The 27,608-nt window shown below is 56.1% G+C and overlaps 1 protein-coding gene across 2 annotated transcripts; it reads left to right on the top strand.

Annotated features, from left to right (window-relative positions):
- RRBP1 (ribosome binding protein 1) lies at window positions 1-27,608 on the top strand. Of its 2 annotated transcripts, XM_082480909.1 has the most exons (24): window positions 1-86; window positions 6,805-7,506; window positions 11,311-11,459; window positions 11,702-11,824; window positions 12,870-13,022; window positions 13,347-13,465; window positions 14,238-14,391; window positions 16,323-16,461; window positions 16,779-16,966; window positions 17,155-17,192; window positions 18,389-18,479; window positions 19,219-19,311; window positions 19,680-19,772; window positions 19,876-19,956; window positions 20,056-20,145; window positions 20,581-20,673; window positions 22,204-22,275; window positions 22,443-22,538; window positions 22,985-23,068; window positions 23,925-24,017; window positions 24,835-24,918; window positions 25,406-25,504; window positions 26,023-26,166; window positions 26,450-27,608. In XM_082480909.1, exons 2-24 carry the CDS (start codon window positions 6,825-6,827, stop codon window positions 26,486-26,488), a joined length of 2,997 nt encoding a protein of 998 aa, XP_082337035.1. In that variant the 5' UTR covers window positions 1-86; window positions 6,805-6,824; the 3' UTR covers window positions 26,489-27,608. The 2 variants fall into 2 exon arrangements, with proteins under 2 accessions (XP_082337035.1, XP_082337036.1); XM_082480910.1 differs by lacking the exon at window positions 23,925-24,017.

The following is a 27,608-nucleotide window of genomic DNA, read 5'->3' as shown; positions in this document are numbered from 1 at the left end:
GCGGCCGAGCCCGGGGAGACAGCGGCGGAAAAGTGCCACGACTCCACACGGCCGCGGCGGCGAGGAGGGACCGCGACCCGGCACGGGTGGGTAGGCGGCGGCGGTGGTTATCCCCCCCTTCCTCCTCCCATCTCCCCTTCCCCCGGTCTTTTCCTCTTCCCCTTCCACGCGTGGGCGTCGCCCCCGGGGGACCCCCACACCCTCTGCCCCCCCCTCCCCCCCCCCGGTGCGAGGGGATACCCCCCTCCCCCCTCCCGCCCGACTGTCAGCAGACGTGGATTGGGGTGGGGACACCCACGCGCGGAGAGGGTGTCCCGCGTGGAACCGGGGAAGGGGTGGCGGGGCGGGATGGGATGGGATAGGATGGGGGGGGGTTGGGGTCTGGCCACGTTTGGTTGCGGGGGGGGTTGGGGGGGGGGGGAAGGGGGGTGTCGGGCGGATGAATGGCCCGCGGCGCGGCGAGGGCGGTGCGGAATGGCGGCGTGTGCGGCCGGTCGGGGGGGGGGAGGGAAGGGAAGGGAGGGGAAGGACCGGGACCCGCGGGGACCCGCCCGCCGTTCCCGACCCCCCCCCCCCCCCCCCTCAGTCCCCGCAGCGCTCAAACCCATTCCCCGAGCCCCGACCTGATGAAATTCATTAATCTGATTAAGCGCTGTTACAAAAGGTCACAGCTTTCAGGCGGTTGTGCCTTACTTATATATATATATATTTTTTTTTTTTTTTCCCTTAACTAAGCTCCCCCCCCCCCCCCCCAAAAAAAAAGTATAGATATCCATCCCCAGCCCTTGGGAAACCCCCTGGCAGCGCGGTTCCAGTGATGCCCGAAGCGTTTGGAGAAGAGGCAGCAGACCCCATAAGCAGAGGGTTCCTCTCCATCCCGGGGGGGGGGGGGTTCCGAATGGGATGTCGCCGGCTTTCCCGCGGGTTTGCCGGTGGGACACCTCGGTCCTGTGGGGAGAGCATCATCGGTGGCCACGTCCCGTCTCCCCCGGCCCCCCCCGAAATGTCAGCTTTCCCCTTGGCAGAAGCGGCGGCGGCAGCAGGCTCCATCGCCGGGAAATGGCTGGCAGGAGTCGGGTGAAGCGGGCACTACCTGGGGTGCGAACCCCGCGCAGCGGCTGGCGAGGGACGGACGGGGAGGGGAGAGAAAATTCGTAATAGCCGCCGCAGAGATTAGTCGAGCTGCAGCTGCGTTACGGTGCTATTAGGCTCTCCTCCTGTGGATAGATATCTATATATGTGTGTTTCTTCTGCCTTTTTCTATTTATTATTTTTTAACTGGGAGGCTTAGGGCGGGAGCTGGCGGCGCTGCGCTGCCGAGGGCCTGGCTGCCGCTGCCACGCTGTAAGAGCTAATGGAGCGCTAAGGCGCGCGCAATTAAGTCGAGCTATAACTGTTGACGATCGGTGCGGCGGCTGCTGACCGGGAGCCGCTGCGTAGAGTAACGCAGGCTGGAAATGCACAGTCACTTACGCAGAAAATGTATTTAAACAGAGGCTGCCGGGGACGCGGGCAGGACCAGCTGGCGGCGCGCGGGCTTTTCTCGTTTGTTTTTCATTTTTATTCTCTCTCTACCGCAACAGGGCGGAGAGAGAAACTCCAGGAGAAGTATCTGGTGGTTGTCTTTTATCTGCTGGCGGTGCCGCTGCCTTGTCCTGTGGCCGGGCTGCCCTGCTGGTGGCAGGATCGGGCCTCCCAGTTCCCTCTCCCTTGCCCTCTCCCTCCTTTGTGCCGGAGGAACACGGTCCCCGGCCGTGTCTCTGCCCTCGTGTTGTCTTTTGGCGAGGGAATCTGCAGACCAGGGGCAGGGAAGGAGATGAGACCTTATTTCTTTGAACTGGAGGCCAGGCAGTGCCCTCCCTTAGGTGCTGCCCGCTTCTCGCCCTGATGGCCCAGGAGATAGTTTTTGCATTTTGGGAAAAGCCGAAATCTCAGCCTGGACACTTGTGTTTTGGCTCCTCCAGCTTTGACTGACTTGTGCGTGCGTGTTTAGGGAGGGAAGAGCTTTTTTTTTTTTTTTTTTTTAATTTTTATTTTTTAACCTGCTGGGAGGTGCTGTAGAGGAAAGGGAGATGCAGGTGCTTCACCCCATCACCTCTTCTTCGACATTGCTCTAACCTGAGGTGCCACCTCAACACCATGGCAAAGCGCAAGCCTTGGATTGCAGGGGGAAGAGTGTCCTGCTTGCAAAGAGCATCTTTTCCCATCTGCAGCACCTCTCCAGACTCGGAGGAGATAAGAGAGATATTTTCCTTTGGCTGTGCAAAGAAATAAGGTTTCTGTAGTTATTACACAACCTGTGTCTTCCGTTGCTCCTGCTCACCTGATGCTTGACCTGGCTGATTTAAACCGGGGTTGGTGAAGGGCCGAGTCACAAAGATACTGAATTCCTGTGGATCTCATGGAAGTGGTCGCGGAGGGGAGGAAAGGCTGAAGAGGAGGGAAGGTTCTAGCCTGGTTTTTGACACTTAGCTACCTCTGGCAAATGCAGCCACAAGACACTGAGCGTGGCCTCGGTGCTGTCACGCCACGTGTCCGTGGGGTGGTTCGTCCTGGAAGTTTTTGGTGCTGAAAAACCAGCAAGGCTCAGTGCTTTACTGGTTTTGCTTCCTCGGGGCAAGTTGGACTTTTGCTCAGGGCAAACGGAGGTCACAGCACGTGCAGGGTGGTGAGGGAGGTCAGGTCTCCTGGGCTGTTATCTGGGTTGTCGGGAAGTTTGTTGGATAACGAGAAAAAGCCGCAGGAATGGAAGAGTCAGAACACAGCGTTTCAGTTGGCTCCTTTACATGAGAAGGCCCAATGAAATAGCAGTTGTCCATCTTATTCCTGTTCTGATGGTGGTGAAAAGCTTGATCTGAACAGGCTATTTTGGGGAAGGAGTTTGCATATGGAGGTATTTGATGATTTCCACTGTTTTGGCTGGGTGAGGAGTAGAGGAGGATCCTGCTCAAGACAATTCACGCAAGTAAACGTGCTCAGTGTCACGCAAACTTGATTTTTCGAACTTGGACTCTGATAGCTGGTGCTGTCCCCTGCACCTTTTAGGCACACAGCCCTGTCCCAAAGCAGCCAGGGCATCAGATGATTGAAAAAAATTCCATCGTAGGGACAAAGTCCCGCAGAGGACCAGAAGGTACAGAGTGGAGGATGCCGAAGTCTTCAAGCCTCTTCAAAGCCCGGCTGTTGAGCCGAACCTATATGTGCGAAAACTATCCTCTAGGCATCCGTGAGCAGACACGCTGTGGTACCTTCGGTGCCCTGTTTTCCCCATGTCCGGGCTAAGGCTTTGTGCAGGTGGGAAGTGTGGAGGGCTTCCCTGCGGAAGGGCAAGGCACGCACGCTCCTGCCGCCGCGCTCGCCAGGGGAACCGTGTCTTGCTGTGCAAATCCCGGAGCAAACTTTCAGCCCTTTGAAGGGTGAAGGCGGCGAGGTCAGGAAATGCCAAAGCAGAGCTTCTCCGCTCCTGATGCAAACGCTGCGGTGCGTTGCTTCTTGCATTTATGCATCAGGAAGTTCCCAGGGGAAGACTTTTCCTTATCCCCCGAATGCCAAAGCCAGCCTGGTTTGATTTAAGCGCGTGTGGTAGCGTGCAGCCTGCTGCCGTCTTTGCCCCGCTGGAGTGATAGGCTCTTCCCCAAACGAGGTGTTGGGCTGGGCCGTGCCAAGTCTCGACCGCAGGAGGAACTCTACTAGTAGAACTTGCTCCTTGGAGTCAGCACTGGGTCTGCCAGGACCGGCCCCGTGCCGTGGGCTGCGGGGCAGGAGCGTTGAGGCAGGACCAAAGTTTCCCTTGGCCGTGATAGCACTGCTGGGAGTAATTGCTGCCTGCTTGGTACCTCTCGCTCTTCGTTTCGATTTTCCTCCCGGCACGCCTGTCCTTGGGAGCTTGCGAGTGGCCCCTGCGAGCATCTCGCCTGCTTTCACGAGCTCCGACTGCTGCAATGGCTCTTCCAGCAGGTCCGCAGCTCCTCTAGGTTAGTGCTCTGGGCTGCTTTTTTCTCACGTTGGTTTTGTTTTGGAGAGGGTTGTTGGGTTGTGTTGGGTGTTTTTTTTTTTTTTTTTGTTTAGCTAGGAAGGACTTTTAACGCTAATCTGTCTCCTTATCTCGCCCTGGCTGTAAAGCCTGAGAGGAGGCAAGGTACAGGGCAGCTTTTACTGCATTGGGGCTGGGTGAGGCTGCCCGCAGGGGAGAGGGGAGCGTGGGGCTCAAACACTCCGCCTGCGAGGGCTCTGGGGGGGTTCAGCAGTGTGGGGTGAGGTGTGGGGCAGGCAGAGGGCTCTGGCACCACGGTGCCGCGTCCGGCACCACCGTCTCGCCCATCTCACCTGCCCCGGTCTCTGCGTAATAATGCCGTCCTCTCTCATCCATCCTCCACGTGCTGGATGCCTCTGTGGCGGAGGTTTGGGTTTTTTCCTCCGTTCCCATCTTCAGTGGGCTCCAACCAGCTGCTTTTGGAAGTGGCAGTAGCAGCTGGTGGGGTTGGAGTGCATTTGCCAGCACTCGGTGATGCCCTTGCCCTAAGCTGGAGCAGTAAATTTTTATCTAAATATGAATCTGTGGTGGTGTGAGGTCAGGAAGGGTTTATTTTTACCGACGTGTCGGCGTTGCTGTGTGAGGAACGCAGGTCGCCTTGTTCTGCCCCTAAAACAGCTCCTGGCTGCTTCGGCGTAGCCTGAAAACCAGCACAAGGTTGTGGGTACATGTTCTCCAGCCCTACTTTTTTTTTTATTTATTTACTGCCAGGGAGAGGAAATCCAGCCTTTTTCATCCTGCAGGTTAGGAATAATCTCTCTGTCCTGTTGGTGACCATCCCGAAGCAACACCACCCGGTCAGGAGGGAGTGACTTGGCACCAAATGCGCTGGGCTAGAACCGGCTGAGGCCGTTTAAATCCGAAACGGCCGGGGCAGACGTGAAACGGCGATGCCCGTAGTATCAGCTGGGATCTTGAGCGGCGGTGCCCAGGAGTAGAAAGTTGGCCCTGCCAGGGAGGGCTGGTTCCAGCTGGCGTCGGTGGCCCTCCTGCCTGCCAGCTCTCTCCTGCTTCGCCTGGGATGCTCGGGGAGGCGGGCAGGGAGAGCTGGGCTGCTGGTTAAAGCATCCTTCCCCGGGCAGGTGGGTATCTCCGGCAGGAGACGGCCTTTTTGCAGCTCCTTCCAGCTCTGCACCCCCTGCTCAGGTGTTGGAGGAGAGTTTTTCGTGGCCTCGTCGCCCCCTCGCTCCAGAGCGGCTCCGAGCTGTGGATCGGGCTGCTGATCAGCTGCTCCGGCTGTTAGAAGGGAAGAGGCTCCGAGGTCTCTCCCAGCGAGTGCTGAGGTTTTGAAAAGATGCTGATCTCCTTAATTTTTATTCTCATTTTTGCCTCCTCCCCTGCCAGCCCCTCCCTCCCTCCCTCCCTCCGCAGCCCACAACCTCTTAAAGAGGAAATTTGATAATGTTTACAGTTAAGCACAGGGATGGGAGCTTCTGATAGCCGAGGACTTTCTGCATTTTCCTGATTAAGTTTTGGGGCACGGCAACGAGAAACCGCAGCCTGGCACCTCCTGGAAAGTGCCCCTTCACAGATTAACTGCCTGCCTTCGGCATCTGGGGGGTTCCCGAGCCACCTCGGAGCCACGTGGCGGCGATGCCCCGGTGGGAGAAACACGTGGGTGGGACAGCAGAGGAGAGATTGGCTTCGAAACTAGGGGATGGGGTTCAATTAGCAATTAAGAGGAGTGGAGACAGCAGCATCTTTCTCGGTGCGTGGCTGCACCCTGCCTGTCACATCTCAGAGCAGGCAGCGCGGTCTCCGTTGCTGCTCCCTGTGTTATGGCTGGGGAAACTGAGGCTGGAGGGGAGGGTGGGAAGGACCTCTGTGCCTGGGTTGCCCACCAGCTAATAGCAGAGGTGGGAAGAGAAGTGCAACATCCAGCGCTCCCTTTGCAAGTCTCACTTCTTCCCGCGGGCATCTGTTGGGGAGATGAGGTAATTAATGACCATGCTTTTTTTTTCTTTTTTTTTTTTTTAGCTTGAATTTGTGATTTTTATTGGTATTTGCATCTAAAGGAAATGGTTGTGACTCGGTTCTCTGTGTGGTGTCTGCGCGCGCAGCATCGTTGCTGGGTTGTCTGTAGTCTCTGGGAGCTGGGAGCAGCTACCCAGTGGGATGGTGGTCACCACGCATCCTCCCCGCTGGGCTGGGCAGAAGCCAGCAGTGCCGCAGGGTGCAGGTGGCAAAAGGAGGTGGCCAGAGCTGCTGCAAAGCTGGGGAAGGCTCTCTTCTCCATGCTTTCTCCTTCCAGGGGGATGTTTTATTCCAAAGTTGAGACCTGGATGTGTGTCTGGGTGCAACGAAAAGGCCAGGTGCTCCCGGGGGAGCCCAGATCTTGGCCAACCTGCATCGAACGGTCTGAAAATGGGCTCTCTTACTGCCGCAGGGCTGCAGGTATTGCCTCGGGTCATGCAAAACCACCTCATTGGACAGGTAATGGGTGGTTGCTCATGGCTGTCTCTGACTGCATCCCTGGTTTTTTTCTTCCCCCTTTTTGGTTCTTCTGGAGATTGCTGCACCAGTGAAATTAATTGCTGCAGTACAGCTGGACCGCTGTGCGTGGGCAACGTAGTTGAGGAGCACAAACTTGGGGGTTTGTAGGCAGGTCGCCCTCACCGGAGTTGTGCGAACCTTAAGCGTTTGTCTTTTCAGTGCATGGTGCCATCTGGGGACACCGATGTCCCTATGAAACTCCCTGCTGAGAGAGAGGCCGTTGCATCTCTTCCCCGCCCCCCCCCCCCCCCACTAACTGTTGTTCTGGTTTCTTGCAGGCACAGAAGAATAAGGCAGGATGGATGTGTATGACCCTCAGACGCTGGGTGTTATGGTCTTTGGAGGCTTTATGGTGATATCAGCCATCGGGATCTTCCTGGTGTCCACCTTCTCCATGAAGGAGACGTCTTATGAGGAAGCCTTGGCCAAGCAACGCAAAGAACTTGAGAAGACCCAGCAGCAGAAAATAGAGAAAAAGAAGAAAGAGAAACCTGTTGAGAAAAAAGGAAAAGCAAAGAAAAAGGAAGAGAAACCTAATGGAAAGATTCCGGAGCAGCAGATGACTCAGGAAGTGACGGACTCTCCCAAGGATGTGGTTCTTGAGCCTGCGGTGGTGCCTGAGCCTGTAACTGTTGAGTCTCCAATCGCGGCGGTGTCAGTGGCCCCCCAAGAAAAGGAGAAACCTGCTCCATCACCTAAGGAGAAGAGGAAGAAGGAGAAGAAAGTGGCAAAGGTAGAGCCTGCTCCGAGTCCAGTGTTGGCTTCGCCTCCTGTCAGTGTCCCCAAAAGTTCTCCCGTCTTGGAGGTGACCCCTAAGGAGGTGCCTGTTGTGGCTGTGCCGCCGGTTGGCACGCAGCAAACTGCTCCAGTCATCAGCTCCGTTGCCATCAAGAAAACCGATGCTCTTCCGACCCATGAGGAGCAGAAGCATGATGGACCTGTCAAGAAGAAGGCTGCATCCAAGAAGAAGAGCGAGCCAGGTAAGGCCAAATTTCTCTGCATATATCTCCATCGAGTAAGCCAGCAGGGCATCTTGGTGCTGTTAAAACAGAGCTATCGCGTTCTGTGATCTCTTCATTCTTCTTCAGTGTTGGAAACAGGGCAGCTGTAGAAAGGCTGTCTCTGGTGAGAGGGACTGTGTGCGCCAAGGGGAAGGTGGGTTGAAAAAGGCTGTAGTGGACTGTAGTTCTCTCTGGGAGGAAGTAGAGTTGAAGTCAAGAGTTTATTGACTTGTTTTCACTCTATAATGTGTTGCCTCCTGCATTGGGTACCCCTGCTTGGTGGGGTACCCACCAAGGCTCCTTGGTCCAGCAAGGACCAAGACCAACATCTGCAGATGTTGAAGAGTTACAGGTTCCTCTCGGATTTGCTGTTGCATTGGGGGTCTCTGGGCAGTTCTGCACACTGAGAATGGATGGGAAGTGCGTGTGCCTGTCCTGGGAGAGGCTGCAGCTGCCAAGGTGCTGGACATCTGGGTGGAAAGCCAAGACAACGTGTTTTCCCTTTCCACCCCTGATTATTAAAAGCACGCAGAAGCTCTACCACTCTTCTTCTGCGAGGAGGTGGGACGCTGCTAGAGTTTCCTCCTAGTTCAGAGGAGGTGAAAAACAGCCTGTTGGCGTAGAGAGGATTGAAGGTATTTTATACTGCAGGGGACTGATCATAGGATCGTTAGAGGGAAGCGACTTTGGATACGTCACAGGGAAGGGAAAACTTGCTCGTCATCTTTCATGCCTCACTTGATTGACTTGGAGATGAAAGAGATTAAAGAAGGTGGTCCTGAACTCTCCGGGTTGTAAATAGGTGCAGGGAGAGGAGAAGCAGCTCTGTAGCCAGGTTCTGGCCTCTCATTGCACCAACGTGAACAGTTTAGGGTTTATTTTTGGTTGAGTGACAATTACAGGCACTAAAAATGTGAGTGCTTTCAGACCTGTAGAATTGTTCCCGTATGGGCACGTGGGAGAAATCTCTCAGGTGTTCTCAAAGATGTGATGTGGTGCACACTGGTTTCATTTCTTTGTTTATGTACAAAAAAAGCCAACCAAACAAAAAGACAGCCTTACTTGCTCGCCTTCTCCAGCACATCCAAACCTGGGCTGCTGTGTAACCTGGCGGTTTCCACACCAACGTTTTGGAAGAGGGGCTGCTACTCAGCAGGACGTTTTGTGGCCACTGGTCTCCAAGGTTGGGTTAAAAGCCTTGTATCTGCCTCTCTGAGGGAAGGATTTTACTAAAGGCCATGTCCACACAGTGATGAGGTTCGAAACGGTTTGAGCAGCCGCGACTGGAGGGTGTGGCAGCCATGGTGTTGGGGAAACCGGAGGCGGTTGGGGCACACAAGGATGCTCTTTAACACTGAAAAACATGTCCCCAGATCCAAGCTGTAACAGCTGAGGGAACGTGAATGGGAGATGAACTCTTAGCACTTGTTCAACTGGGGGGCTTTTTTTGGCTGCTCCAAACATCCACTCCTTTGGGTATGAATTGCCGATCCTGCATGTCTTAAAAGCCAAGAGTGATGGTTTAGGTGGTCCTGTAGAATTTTTCAAAGGAAAGCTCCGGGCAGTGTTTGCATCGTGAAGCCGGCTGCAGTTTGACCAAGGTACCGTGGGCAGCCTTTTGGCAGCTCTGGTCTCTCCTCCTCAAAGGCAGAAGCAACAAATTATCGTGCGGCAGATAAAAATGGGTGTTCAGAGTGTTCAAAGACACGTGCTCGGCACTGAAACAGATGGCAAACCTGACAAGGGCGGCGTGGGGTATTTTTCTCTTGTGTGGTTTGTCTTTTAGCCTCCTGCGTTGCGCAGAAACTTGCTTGCAAGTGGTTAGGGTGTGCTGGGATGCCCGGTCGCTGGCTGTGACAGCAGGAGCCACGCTCTCCCATGCAACACGCATGGGTACCCGATCTGAGCTGCAGCCTGCCGGCTGTGGGGCTCCACGCCAGGGCCGTCCGTGTGTCCCGCGTCCCCTGGGCTTTGAGGAGCGGCTCTTCAGACCCCTCGTCCCCGCTGCCCTTCTGCCGTGGCAGCTCTGCCGCGCGGCTGCTTCTCGTTTTGCCACTGCCTTCGGCGCGGCGCGAGGTTTCCGACGCTGCCAACGGGCTCGGCGGCGGCGTAGGTTTCCTTTTTGCCGCGGCTTGGCAGGCTGCCCCGGCTCCCTTCGGCGGCTCCAAGGTGGGGTTTCGCCTCGTGCCCGCCTTGCGCAAGGCTGGCTTGCGCAACGCCGCCGGGAGATGGGCAAAATTTCGCTTGGTGGGTGTCCCCTCCACCCACCCAGCGGGACCCGGCCAAGGGAGGTGATGTGCTGTCCCACATCCGTGCTGTCGCCAGCGTGAGTAAAGTGCGAGCCAAGCTCTCCGGCCCCGGTTGCACAAGGCGGTGGGGCTGCCAGGGAGGGGCTGTGCTGCTGGGAAGCGGTTGCCGCTGGGGAGACGGACACTGCTTGCTGCCAGGTCTCAGCGCCGCCATCCCAAATGGATCTACCAGGAGCCGGGAGCAAACAGCATGCGCCGGAGCTGCTGGGTGTTCCCGGGCTTTGCCGCTCTGTTGCTGTGGTGGGTTGGCCATGGCTGGCTGCCAGACGCCCACCCAGCCGCTCTCTCACTCCCTCCCTGCGGCAGGATGGGGGAGAAAATAAGATGGGGAAGGTCGTGGGCCAAGATAGAGACAGGGCCATTACTTAGCGATTACTATCGCAGGCGAAACAGGCTCGACTTGGGAAAAACTAATTTAATTTATTTCCAATGAAAATAGAGGAGAAAGAGAGACAAGAAGAGGCCCTTCTTCCCAAGCTCAACTTCACTCCTTCCCTCCCGACTCCTCTACCTTCCCTCCCTGGGCAGCACAGGGGGATGGGAGCTGTGGTCACTCCATAACAGCTCCTCTCTGATGCTCCTTCCTCCTCACACCTTTCTCCTGCTCCACCATGGGGTCTTCTGTGGGCTGCAGTCCTTCAGGGTGAACTTGCTCCAGCATGGGCTCCTCTGCAGCGGCTGCAGGGGAATCTCTGCTCCGACACCTGCAGCACCTCCTTCCCTGACCTTGCTGCTTGAGCAGTCTGAGCTCTTCATTCAGGAGACCCTGAGCTTTAGATGCTCTGAAGCTACTGGAGTCCAAATTGCTGTTTCTTCTGGGATTTTTTTAGGAAAATAAACCCACTGGGCTGTAGATACTGTGCAGGAACTCCTAAACCACTGCCCACCACCCTCTATCCATCGTGACTATGTGCACTGTGGTCCTACAACAGCATCGTGGTCCCTGATGCTCCTTGGCTTTCCCGGGTTAGCAGCAGGGTAGGAGAAGAGTTGGAGTCATGTTATTTCTTTAACAAAGAGCTGGAACAAACCTGCCTGGTGAAAGGTCGGAGATAACCTTCCTGCGTTCTGCATCACTGGCACCGCTGCAGAGGGTGACATCCCCCGGCAAGGTTGTATCTCGGTGCGATCCGGCTTCTGATGCCCAACACATCTCTGCTCCTTGGCACCGGCAAAACATGTCCAGCTCCTGCTGGGAATCGCTCTGTTTGATGGAGAATGGTGGTAGGGTGGTGGGACCAGTAGTAGAGCCAGGCAGCGGTGACAGCTGGCTCAAGAAGCACATGTGTGTGGTGAGTGTCGTCTCCAGCACTTCTCATATTGCTTTAAATTGGAGAGGTATCAAACCTGACTGTGGAAATCTGGGTGGATGCTGGTTTGAAACGGCAGTTGTGGGGCTGAAACCAACTGAGATGATGCTACTCAGCTCTGCCGTCGACTTGAGCGGTCCCAACCCCTCCTTTCTCCTCCCTAGCACCTGCGGACTCTGACGGGCCCCTCTACCTGCCCTACAAGACGCTTGTGTCCACCGTCAGCAGCATGGTGTTCAGCGAGGGGGAGGCCCAGCAGCTCATCGAGATCCTCACGGAAAAAGCGGGCATCGTCCAGGACACCTGGCACACGGTAGGGCTGCCAGCACCACCGTGGCTGCCCACCACTGAGGGCTCTGCTGCTCTGCTGCGCCTCGGGAGGTGCGGAGGGGAGGGAAGGCGCCCCATTTTCGGGTAGGCTGTCCCCAAGGCTCCGTCTTGGAGGCCGGAGCTGAGTTTTCCCCTGGAGCAGAGGGCAGGATCTCGTGCGTGTGGGGTGGAAGGGATGGGTCTGGAGGTGGTGGTCCCCACTGATGTGCCACCCCGCCCTGGCAGGCCACGCAGAAGGGTGACCCAGTTGCTGTCCTGAAACGCCAGCTGGAAGAGAAGGAGAAGCAGCTCGCCACCGAGCAGGAGGATGTGGCCGCTGCCAGGAACAAGCTGCGGGAGCTGAGCAAGGTGAGCACTGCGCGGCCCTCCCGGCATCCCCGGCGTGGGCTCTGCTCCTCGTGGTCATGCTGGAGTGCCTCCCACTGCCCGCACCTCCCACTTCCCTGCATCTCATCCCACTTGGAGGTGAAGCCCAAGGGATGTCTGGGCCTTTCACCTGTTTGCTGTTCCTCCCCCCCCCCCCCCCGGCCCCAAAAAAGGTAGAAGATCCCCTTCTGACCTCTTCTCCTGGGCCTGATCCAGCCCTGGAGGAGGCACCAGCCCAAAGAGCCGAGGGGTAGAGCCTGTTGGCAGCCGCAGGAGAAGCAGGGGAAAGCCCTTCCCATAAGAGACCGAAGCCTTCTCCTGCTTTAGGGAGGAAAATAAATCCCTTCTCGTCTCTGCCCGGATCCCCTGAGCTGAGAAAGAGCCCATCCGTCTCTTTTTTAAGGAGCCTGATCCTATTTGCAGCCCTTTTCCCCAACTCAGACCCCCATCTCCACCTCTTTTTGGGTGTTGAAGCCGGAACAGATCCCCACCGTGCTGGGCTCAAGCACCAGGCAGGACCCGGCCGCGGCGAGTCGTCCATCTGCCTGTGGGCTGGAGAGGAGAGGGCAAACCCACGGGACATGTTGGGGTGCTGTGCTAAACCCCCTGCCCGCGCAGACGGCACAGGACAGCCCGGCCACCCAATGGAGCATCCCTGCCCCGGCCCGGGGTGGGGGGTGGGGGGAGGGCGAGGGTATTTATTTATTTGTTTTCCCGCTTTGCCCCAAACTTCCTGAGATGTTTACTGATCCTCGGGGGCCGGCAAAAATAAAATTCCAGGCTGTCTTACTCCTTTCTCTTAGCTGGCCCAATGTGGAACAACAGTGGCATCCAGTGGCCACAGAGCCCAAAACAAAATGCAGGAGGAAATGTAAGTGCTAAAAGGGCGTAGCTGGGCACGGGGGCAGCTCCGAAAGGGCTGAACTTTTTTTAAGTCTTCCAAGCTAGGAGGCCACCAATTTCACATCCCCTTAAAGCGGGGGAAGTCATACGCTGAGGACTAACTGGGTGGCTTCTCTCCCCGAAGGAACTGGCGGCTGAGCGGGCCAAGGCGGTGGCCGTGGAGGGCAAGCTGAAGGAGCAGCTGCTCGCCCGGGAGCAGGAGATTGCAGCCGTGCAGGCACGCATGCAGGCCAGCTACCAGGACCACGTCAGCGAAACGCAGCAGCTCCAGGGCAAGGTGAGCCCCACGCTGTGCTCTGTAGCTTCTTCCTCTGGCTGCTGGGTGCCTTTTGGTGGCAGATGAGTGGTCTTTTGGAGAAGACTGAGATGTTCGAGGGGACCAGAGCCTCGGGGAGGGGCGAGACCCCGCCATGCTCCTTGACCGTGGTGCTCGAGGGAGAAGAGGCACGTGGGAGCATCATCGTGGGATGTCACATCCCTGGGGGCTGTCAGCACCAGTAGACACCCCGCTGTGTTGCCAGTCCCTCTTGCTCATCTCGTGGGCTTCACAGGGAGAGCAAAGGGGCCGGCAGCGGCATTAACCCCTCTTGGGCTCCTCTAGATCCGGACCCTGCAGGAGCAGCTGGAGAACGGCCCCAACACGCAGCTGGCTCGCTTGCAGCAGGAGAACTCCATCCTGAGGGATGCCCTCAACCAGGCCACCAGCCAGATGGAGAGCAAGTAAGGCCAGGGCGGGGGGCAGAGGTTGGGACTGCCCTCTAGCAAACCCTGGAGGGTGGTTGTCCATCAGTCTTGGTCACCCTCTTTCCTGAAGGGGCCTCCACACACACCCCAACTAGCTGGAGGTAGAGGAGGGAGTGAGGAAGAGCTTGCCAAAAGGCTTTTGAGGGGCTGGCAGGGGAAATGAAGAAGTTCTTCCCCACGTCCAGGGGTCATCTATGCTGATGCAAGAGCCAGGGAGAAGGGATTAGAAGGTGCAGTGGCAATTCCCCCCTTAGGGGAGCTTGTACAATCAAATTTCAGAAGAAATGCAGCTGGCTCTTTGACGGGAGCGATGCTGCAGAGATCCGAGACCTGTCCAGTGCACGCAGAGCACATAGGAGCTAGGTAGAAGAATTTCACACTCCTTTTTATAGAAAGTCTGAAACGGCTGGTGATTAACAGTGGTAAAATAATTACAGACCGGACTCCAGCTGCTTAGAGCGCTTCCTCTTGTGTCTGGGAACGCAGATCCTCGCGTCCTCTACTTCATGAGAAAGGAATGTCTCCTGTGATTGAAACGCGGCTTTTAAAAAGTGATTTGTCAGCTCTTTCCACCCCCTCCCTGAAGGACCAGGCGTGTCCTAGAAACAGGCGAACGCAACCGTTGAGATGTTTCAAGTCCTGTATCAGGCCCACCAGAGGATGTGTTTCCCCCCTCACCCCTCTTAGGTAACATCAGAGATGCTTGACTGGCCCGTGGGCTAAAATAACCCCGCTTCTGTCGGTGCAGGCAAAACGCTGAGCTGGCCAAGCTACGGCAAGAGTGCAACAAGCTGATGAAAGAGCTCTCTGAGAAATCGGAGGTGCTGCAGCAAGAGGAGCAGCAGAAAAAGAGCTGGGAGATCAAAGCGGTGGCCTCCGAGAAGCAGATCGAGCAGCTGCAGGTCAGGCAGGGGCCGGCAAACCCGCTCCCCTCGCGGAGATGGGGCGGTGGGCTGAATTGCATGGGACCCCTGCACTTGGCCACGGGAAGAGGTTGGAGATGAGCGTCCACGGTTGGAAAGCAAGCTGCCTTGTGGACCTCTTAATTGCCCCCCCCGTCCCGCCAACCCCGTTCGTTTGTCCCGTGCCATGTGCATTTTGTGCAACATCGCTGGCAAAGCCCAGGGAGCACCATGCCCCGGTTGAAGCCGTTCTTCTCGCTCGCCCGTGAAGCTCACGAGCCTGGTGTGAAGGTGTCGGGGGGGGGGAGGGGGGTGATGCCTAGACGTTGCACGCTGCTGGGTGGCACCCTAAGGCTAGCGGGGAAACCCACTGGCCCCCACCAGCCTGTGCTCGTGTGGACGTGGGTGCTCTTTCTCACCTCAGCTGTTTTTAAGCCCTCCTTGGTGCAGGAGGTAGAGCTTGTGGCTTTTTTTTTTTGTCACCGGGGTGTGGCTGGGTTTGGGGTTTTTAGAGGTGTTTAAAGGACACCTCCCAAGTAAAGTGCCTGAGCACGCTGTCGGCGGAGGGGTGGCGGTGGGTTGCCGGCAGGCGGGCTATATCCATGCGGGGCAGAGCATCTTCTGGGGGGGGGGGGGGGGTGGCAGCGCTCCTGCTGGGATTCGGCAAAGCCAGGGGCTGGGAGCGTTGATCCCGGGTACCTCTGTCCCGAGAACTTGCACTTCTTTCCCCCAGGGCTGGCAGACAGGGTGAGGGATGTGGTGTGTCCCTCCTGCACGTGCTGTGGTCTCCGAATCGCTTTGGCCTCTTTAGGAAGGGGCTGTGGTGGTGGAGACCTTTACCTGTGCGTGCCAAAATGGTTTCGTAGAGGTGATCCTAGAGCAAGGGGCTTTCAGTGTCCTTGGTCTTAATTTTTCGGGTGCCTGGGGATGCACATCTCTCTTTGGGGGGCTGGTTTTGGCCCCTGCTGCTTTTGCAGGCGAGGAGCAAGGGATTGATGCGGACACGCTGCCAGCATGAAGGCAGAAGTCGCTTTCCTGACTCAACACCAGCTTCTAGGCGTGTTTTTAGGAGAACTTCTCCAGGGCTGTCAGCTTGCTGCACGCCATTATACTAATTAACTAAATCATACAAGCTGGTAGACTTTAAAGCCAGTGATGTGTTTAGGGTGCCTGTGGTGCTAGGGAGAACGTGCTCCATGGTAACTCCTGGAGCTCTGAGCTGAGGGTATGGGATCGAGTCCTCAAAACCCAGAGAAGTCGTGCTTTCTCAGTGGTTCTGGAAGCATCGCTCAGACAGAGACTGGGCTGCTGGTTTACCTTCTTCTGTCCCCTCCATGCAAAGCAACATCTCTCCATCCTCAACGGCGCGACTCATACCCGTAGAGCTGCTGGTTTGCAGCACGCTCCTTGTCCTCCTCCTCCCCTGCCTTCCCTCTCGAAGGGCCTGCCTTGGCCAGGCCTCTTCCTCGCCTCTTTCTAAGATGGAAAAAAAAAAAAAAAAAAAGTAAGTCTTCCCTGGCCCAAACCGCACAGAAAATTCCTCCACATGTGGAAACACGTGGCGGGGTGTCTCCGTCCTGCTAAGCACCGTGGCAGTACCTTCTCCCTGCTGGGCTGGGGCTGTGCATTAGGACCGGGGCTTTGAGAGGTTTTTTCAGAGCTTGGCTCTCCGGAGAAGAAGATGGCTGTGGTCTTGGCCCAGAACCGAGATGTTCGGGTGTTGTCCGCTTCCCACTTGAGGGCTGGCAAATGATAAAACGCGCGCGCAAGGCAAGATGCTTCATGTGCAGGGGGAGCGTGGGGGAAGGATGACTTAACCCCCCCCCCCAAAGCACAGCTTAAAAATAACATTATGTGACACACGGAGCTTTGCTTCAAATTGGCCGGGGTGCCTGGCATGCTATGGAAAGCCTTCTCTTCCTGCCGTGCAGGCTTCCCAAAGGGAGGTGGAGGCGACGCTGCAGAAGAGGCTGGACGAAGTAAGCGACGAGCTCCGCAAAACCCAGACCAGCTACAAAAACCTGTTGGCAGACGTGGAAAAGGCCAAGGGACAGCAACAGAGCATTGCCGGTGAGGACCCCGGATCGGCGCAGGGAGAGCTGTGGGGCAGACTTGGAACTTTCAGGGTTGATGGTGCTGGTGGGGGGCAGGACATGTAGACCTGGGGTTGCGTGGGGCTGCTCGGTGTTGGTGTGAGCAAGATGCAGGACTAGTCCACGGTCGTATCCTAGGATGCCACTCCAATACCTCTCCCTTCCTGCCCTTTCTGTGCCTCCTGAAAGCATCCACGGCCAAGGCTTAGGGTCCTTCTTGGGCAGGGCAGGATGAGGAGTCTCCAACTTTATTTGCACTTACCTTACTGTGCCGCTCATCCCTGCCTCCGACAGAACTGCAGGCCAAGCTGCTGAGCTCCGAAGCGGAGGTTAAGAGCAAGTTGCTGGAGCTGGACAACGTGAAGGGGAGGCTGCAGGATGCCAGCTCGGAGAACACGAAGCTCCTGGAGAGGATCAAATCCATCGAAGCTCTGCTGGAGGCAGGCCAGATGAGGGAAGCGGAAAAAGACAGAGACTTGCAGGTCACGTACCTGTTGTGTTGGGGTGGGAGGAGGAGAGGGGGTTGCACCGCTCAAGCGAGTGTTTTTGCACTGTGTTAACGCAGTACTTGTGCTGTCTGTGCTCTGGGATCCCCTCTGGGATGCTGCAGAAAGGGCTGACCTGCATCACGTGCCTAGGGCAGGTAATGAAAGTGTTTTCTCTCTTCCAGGCAGCCAATGAAGCAGAAATGAAGCAGCTGCGGTCAAGGTGGGTCTAGGTGGACTGCCACGGCACCTCCAGCTTTCTGTCCGTGTGTCCCAGGCTTCCCTGGGTACTGAGCCCTGTGGGTGAGGGCTTCTCGCCCTCTCTGTTAGGCAGGCTTGGGGACCGCGAAGCTGGGAAGACAAGGTCAATCCTGGCCAACAGAGCTGTTTAAAATTTGAATTGGCTCCAACGCTGGCTCCAGCGCTGGCCCCAAATAACAGCCGGCTCGTTCTGAAGTGAGACGGTAATTACTGACAGGCACATGGAGGCTAACTGCTCCTGCAGAACAGGAGGTTCTGGTGGTGTTGGTGCTGGGGGTGGGTGATCCAAGCCCTTGCTCAAAGCTGGGCCAACCAAAGGAGGGTTTTTGGAGATGTTTCCAGGTATGTCCAGGGATGGAGATTGACCACCTCTCTGGGTCCCCGTTCCAGTGTTTGAAAACCTTCCCCTGCCCCTCCCTGGGTGCAGAAAGGCTTCCCGGCATTTAACTGGAATTTCCCATGTCACAACTCGTGCCTGTTGCCCCTTGTCCATGTGCTGGGCACCTTCGAGAAGGCTCAGGCTCTGCACAGGGCAGGGAAGATTTCTCAGCTGCCCCTGTTGCCAGCGAGCATCCAGCATTCCTCTAAAGGAGGGCAGCTGTTCAGTTGTCCTGGGACCCCGAGAGACTTGGGTGGTTCTTGTCAAGGGCCTGAACCTTCCTTGGTCTGCTCGAGCTGAGGCTCCCTCCAGAGCAGATGGTGGATCTGAGGGTGTGGAGGGAAGCTGCGGGCTCTTGGGCGTCTAGTCGGCAGCCCTGATTTATGGCTGCTCACGATAGTAGGTTGATACTTTCAAAATGCAGAGCTGTGGGCTATCGCAGCCTAACGAGTTGTGGACAGGAGCGTGTTGGGAGCAGTCCCAGTTGTGTGAGCCGGAATTTCTGGCCTTTGGATCAGGTTACTTCTTCCTCTTGTCCTGGGTGTACAGCCAGCCAGCTACTCGCTTGCTTGTTATTGCTGATAAGCCGATAGAAAACTAGATCCCACTCCAGCGTTGCCAGGGCTGTGGTTTTTTAGTCCCGCTCCCTCCTCCTCCTCCTGCTCTGTGTGGATCCCAGAGCAGACCGGGTTAGGAAGGGTTGTGGTCCCCTTCGCGACAGCTCATGGCCTGGGAGGCAGGTGGATGCTGAGACTCACTCCTGCATCCTGCCCTTCCAGGCTCCAGGAGAAGACGGACCAGCTCTCGTCCTTGGAAAGGGAAGCCACAGAGCTGCGAGAGGCGGTGGAGCAACAGAAGGTGAAAAACAATGTACGTGAGTGAACTGGGCTCTGCTTTTGCTGCTCACATTTTTTTTTTCCTCCAAACGCCACATCTCTGGGGTTTGAATGACAACCGATCATAGTATGTTGGCTACCTATGGCTCTGTGGTGTGGCCAGAGACTCTCCAGCCCTGTGGAGCACTGGAGGCATCGCCTCATCTGCCGGAGAGCGGGAATCACCCCGGCAGGCTGCGCAGCTTGAGCTGATGAGCTGCAGCAAGCAGTGGGCTGCCTGGGTGGAGGTGTCCACCCCCTGTTCTCTTGGGAGGTTTAGGACCTGATAAGCCAGGGAGATCTTTCCCTGGCAGGGTCAAGGCAGTCCCTGAGCAGGGGTCCCTCACACCTCATTGCTCTTCTGCTCCTTATCCCTCAACTACAAGGTGGTATCAGTTGTGTGGAGGCAACGTTGCAGCCCCTCCGCTTGGCCTGTGCCCTCTCCAGGCAGCTCTCAGCATCCCGAGGGCTGCTGCTGGAGCTCCTGCCTCCGTCCAGCTCTGCTCTGCTCCCGCAAGGCCACCGCCTGAGCAATGCAGTGCATTGAGCCACTTCAAGGATGGAGGGGAAAGGGGCGCACGTGGGCAGTGGGATGGAAGACCGTTGACAAAAGTGATGGGCTGCTGCTCATTTTCCTGAGTGGAGGCTTTGAAATCCTCCGCAGTGCCAACAAGCATCTTGGTGGCCTTTGGCGTGATGTGTGGTTTATTGCCCTCTGTGTATGGTCTCGGCAGGACCTTCGCGAGAAGAACTGGAAAGCAATGGAAGCGTTGACCACGGTGGAAAAGGCGTGTGAGGAAAAACTACTTGCTGCTACAAAAGCAAAGGTGAGCCCAGCATTTCTGTCTAGCGGTGATGCTGGTGGTGTAAGGGAAACCATTCAGCCTCCCCGAGCCACCAGAGATGCTTGCCCTGGGTTGCCTGCCTCCTTTTAGGAGCAGTGCTGGCCCAACCCTCCTGCCAGCTTCTCCAAAGCTTGTCTTGAGGGCCTTGTACAGGTCATGGTTAGGGAACTGGGAAGATGGGTGAACTGGAAGGGACATTTTGGCAGTCCTTGGTGGCAGCAGATTTCTCTCTTGGCTGGTTTCCCTGTGCCGGCTCACCCCTATAGGCACGGAAAAGCAGGACCGGTGTTGGCAGCCTGGCCGGCAGGCGCCCCACACCTCCATCCCATGCCAGTTTGTCCCTTTTACAGGAAGAGCTGGCCCAACAGCTGGACGCCCTCCAGACGCGAACCAAGCAGACGCTGCTCTCTGCCCTCCCCGGAGTCGCCGTGTCCTCGCAGCAGGTGGGCACGGGCTTTCTCAGACCCCGCAGAGCCTCCACCGCATGGGAAGGACAGACGTCTAAGTGTCCTTTTTCTTCCCCGTCCTCTTTTTTTTCAAACTCAGGATTATGACACGTGGCTACAAGAGTTTAAGGAGAAGACTGTGGGTGTGCTAAAGCAGCAGACAATTACAACAGAGTCCCCGGTAAGCGAAGGGACTGGAAAGTGGAGGGGCAAGGGAGTGCCTGAGGGTCACTCGTTTCTTTTCCTCACCTCTCTCTCCATCCCTTCCCTCTCTTTTCAGGATTCAGCACTTAAATTAAAAGAGGCAGAGGAAGCGCAAAGCACTTTACAAGCAGAATGTGAGCAGTATAGAGCTATCCTTGCAGAGACGGTAAGTTGCAGCATTGCCTCTGTGTTGGTCTTCCACTAGAAATACCTCGTGAGAGGTCTCCTGGCAGCCCAGGCTGCCCGTGGGCTCATGGTGGGCATCCCTCAGTATGTTGGGGTCTGCCATATGGAAGACTATTTGCCAGTGAGCCAGGGGAATAGGAGAAACCTGCCTTTCTAGAGTTCTTTTTCAGCCTAATTGTGTTGGAAACCTTCCTGGTGGTGGTGGGATGTGGCCACAGCAAGGGCTCTGATGAGCAAGGTGGTTGAGCCAGCCTGCTGGGAGCTCCTAGCCCCACCTGGGGCTTGTAATTCTGTCACCTGTTCTTTGGCCCAAATCCTTGGAGAGATGTTGGGTATGCCAGGGCTTCCAGCCCTGATACTGCTTGGCTTGGGAGGGCTGGAGGAGGTTTGGGCTCAGCTGAGGCTTTGCCAACAGGAAGGGATGCTGCGAGACCTGCAGAAGAGCGTGGAGGAGGAAGAGCAGGTGTGGAAAGCAAAGCTCACGGCATCTGAAGAGGAACTCCAAAAGGTGCGTGTTTAGGACACACCTGGGTTTGTCGCTTGTGGAGCTGGACTTACAGGAGCAGAGAGGCTGTTGGCTACAAATGGGATGGTGACCCTAACTGTTCCTGCCAACCTGGAACTCTGAGACACAGGGACGTTTCTTCCCAAATCCACCCCTCCTCACCAAACCAGCAGACAAGAAGCCCACCTCCTGTAGGAGCTAAGCTTCCCTTCCTCCTGGATCCCACCTCCCCACCTGGTGTGTGCCGAGACCCTGCCAGTGGAGCTGGAGGACTGGTTGCAGCTCCCCAGTTCAGGCATGGCAGTTGGGAAACCACATCACCGCTTCAGTAATCCAAGGTCCGATGCTTGGAAATTGGGCTGAGCCCTCCTGGTGGGCGCTGGCTTGACGGGAGGAGAGCACGTGCAGGGCTCTTGGACTCCCATTTTCAGAAGAACTTGGCTTGTTCTCAAAACCCGGGTTACCTTGGCGTTCGTCGAGCCTTCAGAAAGGAGCTGAGGTCCAAGCCACGTACTGCACATAGTTTTGGGTCCAGCTGTCTGTCTAGCTCTGGGTACCGCTCTTCCTAGTTAAAAAGCCAGGCGGCAGCTGCCAGAGAGCCGTTGTTGCCCGGGAGTTCGGTGGGGAGCGTGTTTCCTGAGCTCTCGTGACTTAGCTGGAGTCTAGGAGAACTTGGCTGGCCGTGCCTTGTCTGCAAAAGCGCACTTAAGTTATCTCCTCCCTCTTGAACGCAGGACTGAGATGAAGCTGCTTTCCACGATCTGGCCGCTCCCCATCCATCACGTGGGGTTTTGAAGTTAACTGGGGCTGCGGGGAGGTGGGGGAGCTCTTGAACAGGAGATCTTTGGTTTTTCAGCCCGTTGCTGGTTCCTGCAGCGCCAGCGCTGCTGAGGGCTGGTGTAGGATTGCACAGGGAGGGGGGATGACGTGGCTGATGGTGTGTGCTGGCAGCAGGGTATGCGTGATGGGATGAACGTCTGGTGGCTAGGGCAGGTCCCAGAGCAGTCCTGCCTCTCTGTGGAGAAGAGGTGCATTCCCCCTTTCCAAAAAATTCAGCAACCGTGGAGTCCTCTTCAAAAAACCGGCCCAGGTTTAAATGCAAACCCCGTGCTTTTTCTGATAGCTTGGCTTCTCTGAATAGCAAAGCCTCGTTGGAATGACACCTCATTGGAAAGTCTACCTTGCTGCTTCCAAACCAAAGGCGCGTTTTCAGTAGGAAACTTGCACTGAGTTGGGTGCCAGTTTCTCGGGTGTTGAAAGCTGACTGCAGCCAGCTGAAGTCCTGCAGGCAAAAACTGTTACCTCGCTCCATGATTTACAGCCTGGGGTTGTTGGGCTCGTCCTCCCTGGGAAGAGGAGCTCCACAGCCTGGAGGGCAGGAGCTGCGCTTTGGTGTCAGGTCTCTTCCTCACTTGGGTACAGGATGAAGTGGGAGAGGTGGGAATGAAACACTGGCCAGTTTTTGGTTGAACAAAAGATGCTCAGTGTCCATGTGAGATGCCATTCACTGACCTCTGATCCTTTCTGGCTTAGTCACAACTCCAGCTGAAATCCCTTGAAGACGTGGTGGAGAAGTTGAAAGCAGATCTGCAGAGCACAGATCAGGTAAGGCTTTTTTGGGTGTGGGAGAAGGTCCCTGCACAGGTGCCAGATGGGCTGGATCAGGATCCATCTCCTGACTTGCCCTGGGGAAGGCAGGCTTGGACCATGGGATGTTTGGGATGTGTTGGACCTCAATCAGCTCCTTCCTGCTTTCCTCCCTTTTAATCCAGCTCAAGGAATACACCTCTCTTCTGGAAAGACAACTGGAAAATCACTTGGAGACAGCCAGCTCCGAACGCCAAAACTACACAAAAGAAGTTGAAGTCGTAAGTGTGGCGGCCGTTACTTCTTAAACACTTCTTTTTTCTAAGCCTGAGTCACCACCCATCCGTGTTTTGGGGATTTGGGAAATGCCCTGGGGTTCTGCAGCTTTGCAAAGCAGGAGAAAACAGATAGAGGCATTTGCTCCCGTCTGGGTTGTAGACACCTAAAGTCATGAGATCCACTGGCAAGGTGATGGGACAGGGACATCTGTATGGAGATGCTGGCCACTGCTCCTTGGTAGCCTGTGGGGTTTCTGTGGCTCAGGTGAGATGGAGCTGTCTCCCAGCTGTCTCTCTCTCACTGAGCAGGCATCAGCAGGCAGGTTAGCAAGTGATGCCAACGTGGCCTGTTTTGAGATGTTGCATCATAAAAATGCTTCCTTGGGCCAGAGGTCTCCAAAACCAAGTACATGAATGGGCTTTTTTTTCTTTCTGTTCCTCCTTGACAGTTGAGGCAGCTCTTGTCAGAGTCCCAGAAGCAGCTGGAGGCAGCGAAGACGGAAACACAGAAGCAGAGCAAGGAGCTGGCCCTGGTAAGTGGTGACCCCCGGAGTTGCCCTGCTGGGACCTCCCTGCTCGGGTTTGCAGACCCAGCTGTGGGGCCGGCGTCCTCCCTGTGGGTTTGGGGAGGAGGGCACGGCCAGCGCACGAGAAACCCGGTCCTGCCGGACGCCAGCCTGATCCGGCTTTCAGAGGGGATGTTTGAGATCCAGGAGGAACTTTTTATTCGCCTGCCTTTCCTCCCGTGATGGGGGTGGGAAGGAAGGGAGAGCAGCAAGGATGGTGTGTAGCAGAAAAACCCAGCCGCCCCACCACTGGACGCTGGGTACCCCAACACCACCCTGGGGGAGGGGTTTGGGTGCCTTAAGCATCCATCTATCCGTCCATCCACCTCCAGATGGGGGGATTGAGGCTGTGCAGCCCGTGTGTAGAGGTCGCTCGGGGAGCTGAGGGATGGAGCTAGGTTTCTGCAGGTAAGTGGAGGAGAGGACCGGGATATAGGGCCAGGAGAGCTAACAGACCTGCCAAAACCGTGAGGGCTATTGTTTGTAGGTCCATACTTTGATTGCGGGAGGCTCAGGAGGTTGTATTTAAAATCCTCAGCCTCAGCCTGCCTCGATTGCTTTATTTAACACCTCAACTGTGGTAGTGCAAAGCCTCAGCAGTGGCTTTAAACCAAGGGGTGAGTTTAAACCTGTTGTGCCTCAAGCTGCCCGGGTTAGGTACCACCATCCTGCGTCTAGCAGAAACTGAGGTGGTTTTCCAAACATTTCAGCTCATGTGCAAGCGAAAAAGATGGCTAACTTTATTTATAGGTCCTTGTGGATCTCGTAAGGGCTGTGGTGTGGGGACGTGTAACTGAGCCAGGCTTGCTGGTCCTCCTTCCAGGTCAGGCAGCAGTTGGGTGAGATGAAGAGCCATGTGCAGGATGGAGAAGTAGTGGGGTTACAAGCTGACCCAAGCGAGCCCGCCCCCCTCGAGGTTAGGGTGGTGAGACCTCTGCCCGTGGAGGCGCTGACCCTTAACCATGTCCCTTGTCCTGTCTCACCGTCTCTAACCGCATGGAGAGCTGCATGTGGCTTTGCTCGGGGCTGCCGTGTCTCCTGTCCTGTGTGTTGGGGGGGAGCCAGCCCCCCCTCCTTTCAACCATGTGTCTTATTCCAGCTTTTGCCAGGCTGTTCCCCTCAGGAGCACCCCATCACGGCATCAGGCTGGCAGGATTTTGGGGGAGGCAGGCAGAGGGGTGCTGCGAGCCCTTTGGGCCAGCATTGCCACATGACGATGGGTTCAGGGTTGGGTCTCCTCAGAGGAAGGGGACACCCCAACAGAGCTGCACCGGAATCCCTTCCCAGCCCACGGGGATTAGGATTACAGAGGCTCCGTAAATCCTGCTGGAGCCGGGCTGAGAGCATTAGCAGCGGCTCTTCCCTTTCAGGCTAACACCTCTTGCTGGTGGCGGTGCTGCCACGAGCCGGGCTCCGTCTCTGTCCCTTAATCCCATTAAGTGTGGAGCCTTCTCCTGGGCACGGGGACCTGCCAGGCATGTCCTCCCTTGTGGGGGTGCCTCTCCTCCCTAGTCCCTGCTCGCCATTGGCATCCTCCCGGCTCTTGTGCGGAGGGGGGAATGCCGCTACCTATTGTCCTTTGGGTGCCCTGGGGAAAGCTTCAATCTTCGTTTCTTGTGTCTAGCCCAGCTTTCGTGGTGGTGTCCCCACTGGCTCATCTCTTGGGTTTTTTTGTTTGTTTGTTGTTTTTTTTTAATTTTATTTCTGGGTGCTTTCCCCTTTTCTCAACACAGTTGAAAACCCAGCTGGAGCAAAACGAAACGCTGGTGGAGAAAGAGCAAGAGCTGCGGCAAAAGCTGGCGCTGGAGCTGGAGGAGGTAGGTGCAGGCGAGGAGGATGCGAGGGTTTGCAAAGCTTTTATGGGTTCTTGGCTGCTAGTGAAGCCCAAGAATTAATTCGAAGGTTTTTCCCCATCCATGTCTGCAACTCAGACATGGCCACGCTCCCTCACGCATCTGAAGAACTTCTTGCAGCAGCTGCGCTAAAGCCACGTGGCATTGCTGGCCCCTCGAATTGCCCCTCTCCCAGTTTCCCCATGGTTTTTGCTAGCACTTTCCCTTGCGGATTAAGGGCTTTAGCTGGTTTTCATGCTGCTTCTGGTGAGAAATGCCATCTTCCCAGTGGAAGCTGGATCAGCAAAAGCAATGCATTGCATTTAGCATCCAGCCGTCCGACAGCGGCTGTATAACCTAACTCTTCACCAGAAGCAGACCCACCGGGGACCAGGGGCTGTACGGGGAAGGGTGCAGGAGATACCTGCCACCGTTAGCTCACGTGCTTATGGAGTATGTGTCCCCTTTCCAGGCCCAGAGGTCAGCGTGCAGTTTGCAAGCAGAGCTGGAAAAGCTGCGACTGGCTGAAAATGCAGCAGCTTCAAACCCGGAGGAGGCTCAGCATCTCAAGGTGATTTGGCTGCCCTGCTCTCTTGTGCTTGGGGTTCAGCCAAGACAGCAAAAGCCACGTCCGAGTGGGAGTACGGGCACGATTTGTCATTCTTGGGGATGGTGGGGCAAGGTAGAAGGTTCCCTTGCAGGTAGCTGCCTGGCCCGGTGCTGGCTGTGAGCTCTGATGTGGCTCAAGGACATCAGGATGCAAGTCACAGCCCCTTGATCCATGCTGGCCAAGATGGGTGACGCTCTGAGCAAATGCTCTCGCGGGCTGGGCTTTTCACTTATTGGGAAACCGTTCTGCTCCCATGAGGCTGTCTCAGCCCATGGCATCTCCAGGGAGTCAGAGTGAGCTGTGGGGTGGGGTGATGCCTGGCCCCTCTGGCAAGAAGGGAGCTGGGTGGTGCTCCTCTGACTTGCGACCACCGAGGTGGCTCGGTGCCAGTCTGAGGTGACCTGAGGTGTTTTAAAGGCGGGAAGGTCACCAGACAGCAAAGAGGCTCAGGCAGATGCCTTCTTTTGACTCCCATGTAGGAAAGACTTGAAAAAGAAAAGAAATTAACAAAGGACCTGGGCCAGGCAGCAACCAAACTACAGGAGCTACTGAAGGTTACCCAGGACCAACTGGCCAAAGAGAGAGAAACAGTGAAGAAGTTGAAAGAACAGCTTCAGGAAACGGTACTTGTGGTGGCCGTGGCCATCCCTCCCCTTGATGCTGGCAGAGGCCACAGGGAAGCGCGTGTCAGGCAGTGGTTTAAAACCAGAGGCAAGGTGGCACTTGCTTCCAGAAACCATCTGGGTGGCTTTTGGGAAGCCCTGGGACCACACAAGATGGTGGTCATGGTTCTCCCTGCCCAGAAGGCAGGACTTGGCCCATCTGTGGAACGCTTTCATGCCTGAGCTGCCAGGAGAATAAGGTTGAGACCCAGTTGAGTAACCCACCTCTGTTTTCCTTCTCCAGGGGGAAGAAGACAGTTCGAAGGAAGGGACTTCAGTTTGACGAGTCTGTGACCTAGACCTTACCGTTCAACTTACCAAAATGCCTTACACATTCCTAAAAATAAAAATATATGCTGAACTTACTGTAGATAAAAGATACAAGCCATTAGCGACCCAAAACCTAGTTTTGAAACTTTTAAAAAAAAATATATATATATAAAAAAACCCAACCCAGCCAGTAAACACTGCAGGCCGACGTTTATAAGAAAATCTTCATACTGTTTTGTACAACCGTTCATTCCCCCGAGGGAGCCGCTCCGGCCGCGTCGACGCGGGCGCTGGGGGCTTCACCCTCCTGTCGATGCAGAACCCACGAATGTGTGAAAAGGGAAGATTGTGTTTGTACATCAACTGGTGCAATTATTATTATTTTTTTTTTTCTTTTTTTTTTTCTTTTTTTTTCTGGGGAGTGAAAGAAGCGTGAAAGTAAGACCCACCATGGAAGGAAGCCTCTCTTTGAGGGGTGGCCCTTGGCACGTATCCTTTTTGTGTATTTCTGGGTGTCGATGCAATTAAAATGATGTAGTGAAGACAGCTTGTCCTCGCTTTATTTTCCTGGTTATTAGTTTGTTGTTTTTTTTTTTTTTTTCTTTTTAAAGCTGCAGGCCAGGCAGGTCTTTGGGGGGGTCGCTGAAGAAGGACCCAGCAGAGCCTTTGATCTCCCCGCTCCTTGCGGTGCTGCAAAAGCCCAATCCCCCGCTGCTTTTCCCTCCACTGTAGGCGAAGGAGAGGAAGGTTTCTGCCACCGCCACCTCCGGCGCCCCCCGGGTTTCCACGCCGGCGGTGCGCACCGAGCCCCGACCGCCGGGACCGGCAGGGGGAGCCCCGCGCCCGCCCCGGCGCGGTGGCGGCGGGGACACGGTGGCAGCCGGGGACAGGGTGTTGCTGCCCCCGCCCACCCTTGCCGGGGTGTCACACCAAGCGTGGGGGACGGGGCACGGCGTGGGGAGCCAGGCCAGCCCCGCGGGGACCGTGTGTCCCCTTCCTCGCTTGCTTAAATCTCAGCGCTCCCCTGTAATTTTGTCCCTGCGGGCGGGGGTGGTGGTCCTCCATGGCTGCTCTCCAGCCTTCTGCTCTCCCCTTCTTGTGGCTTTCCTTTTTTTAATCTTTTTTTCCTCTTA

Source organism: Vanellus vanellus, assembly GCF_965231255.1.
Source record: "Vanellus vanellus genome assembly, chromosome: 3".
NCBI classification, from domain to species: Eukaryota; Metazoa; Chordata; class Aves; order Charadriiformes; family Charadriidae; genus Vanellus; species Vanellus vanellus.
This window is presented reverse-complemented; position numbering and strand designations above follow the sequence as displayed.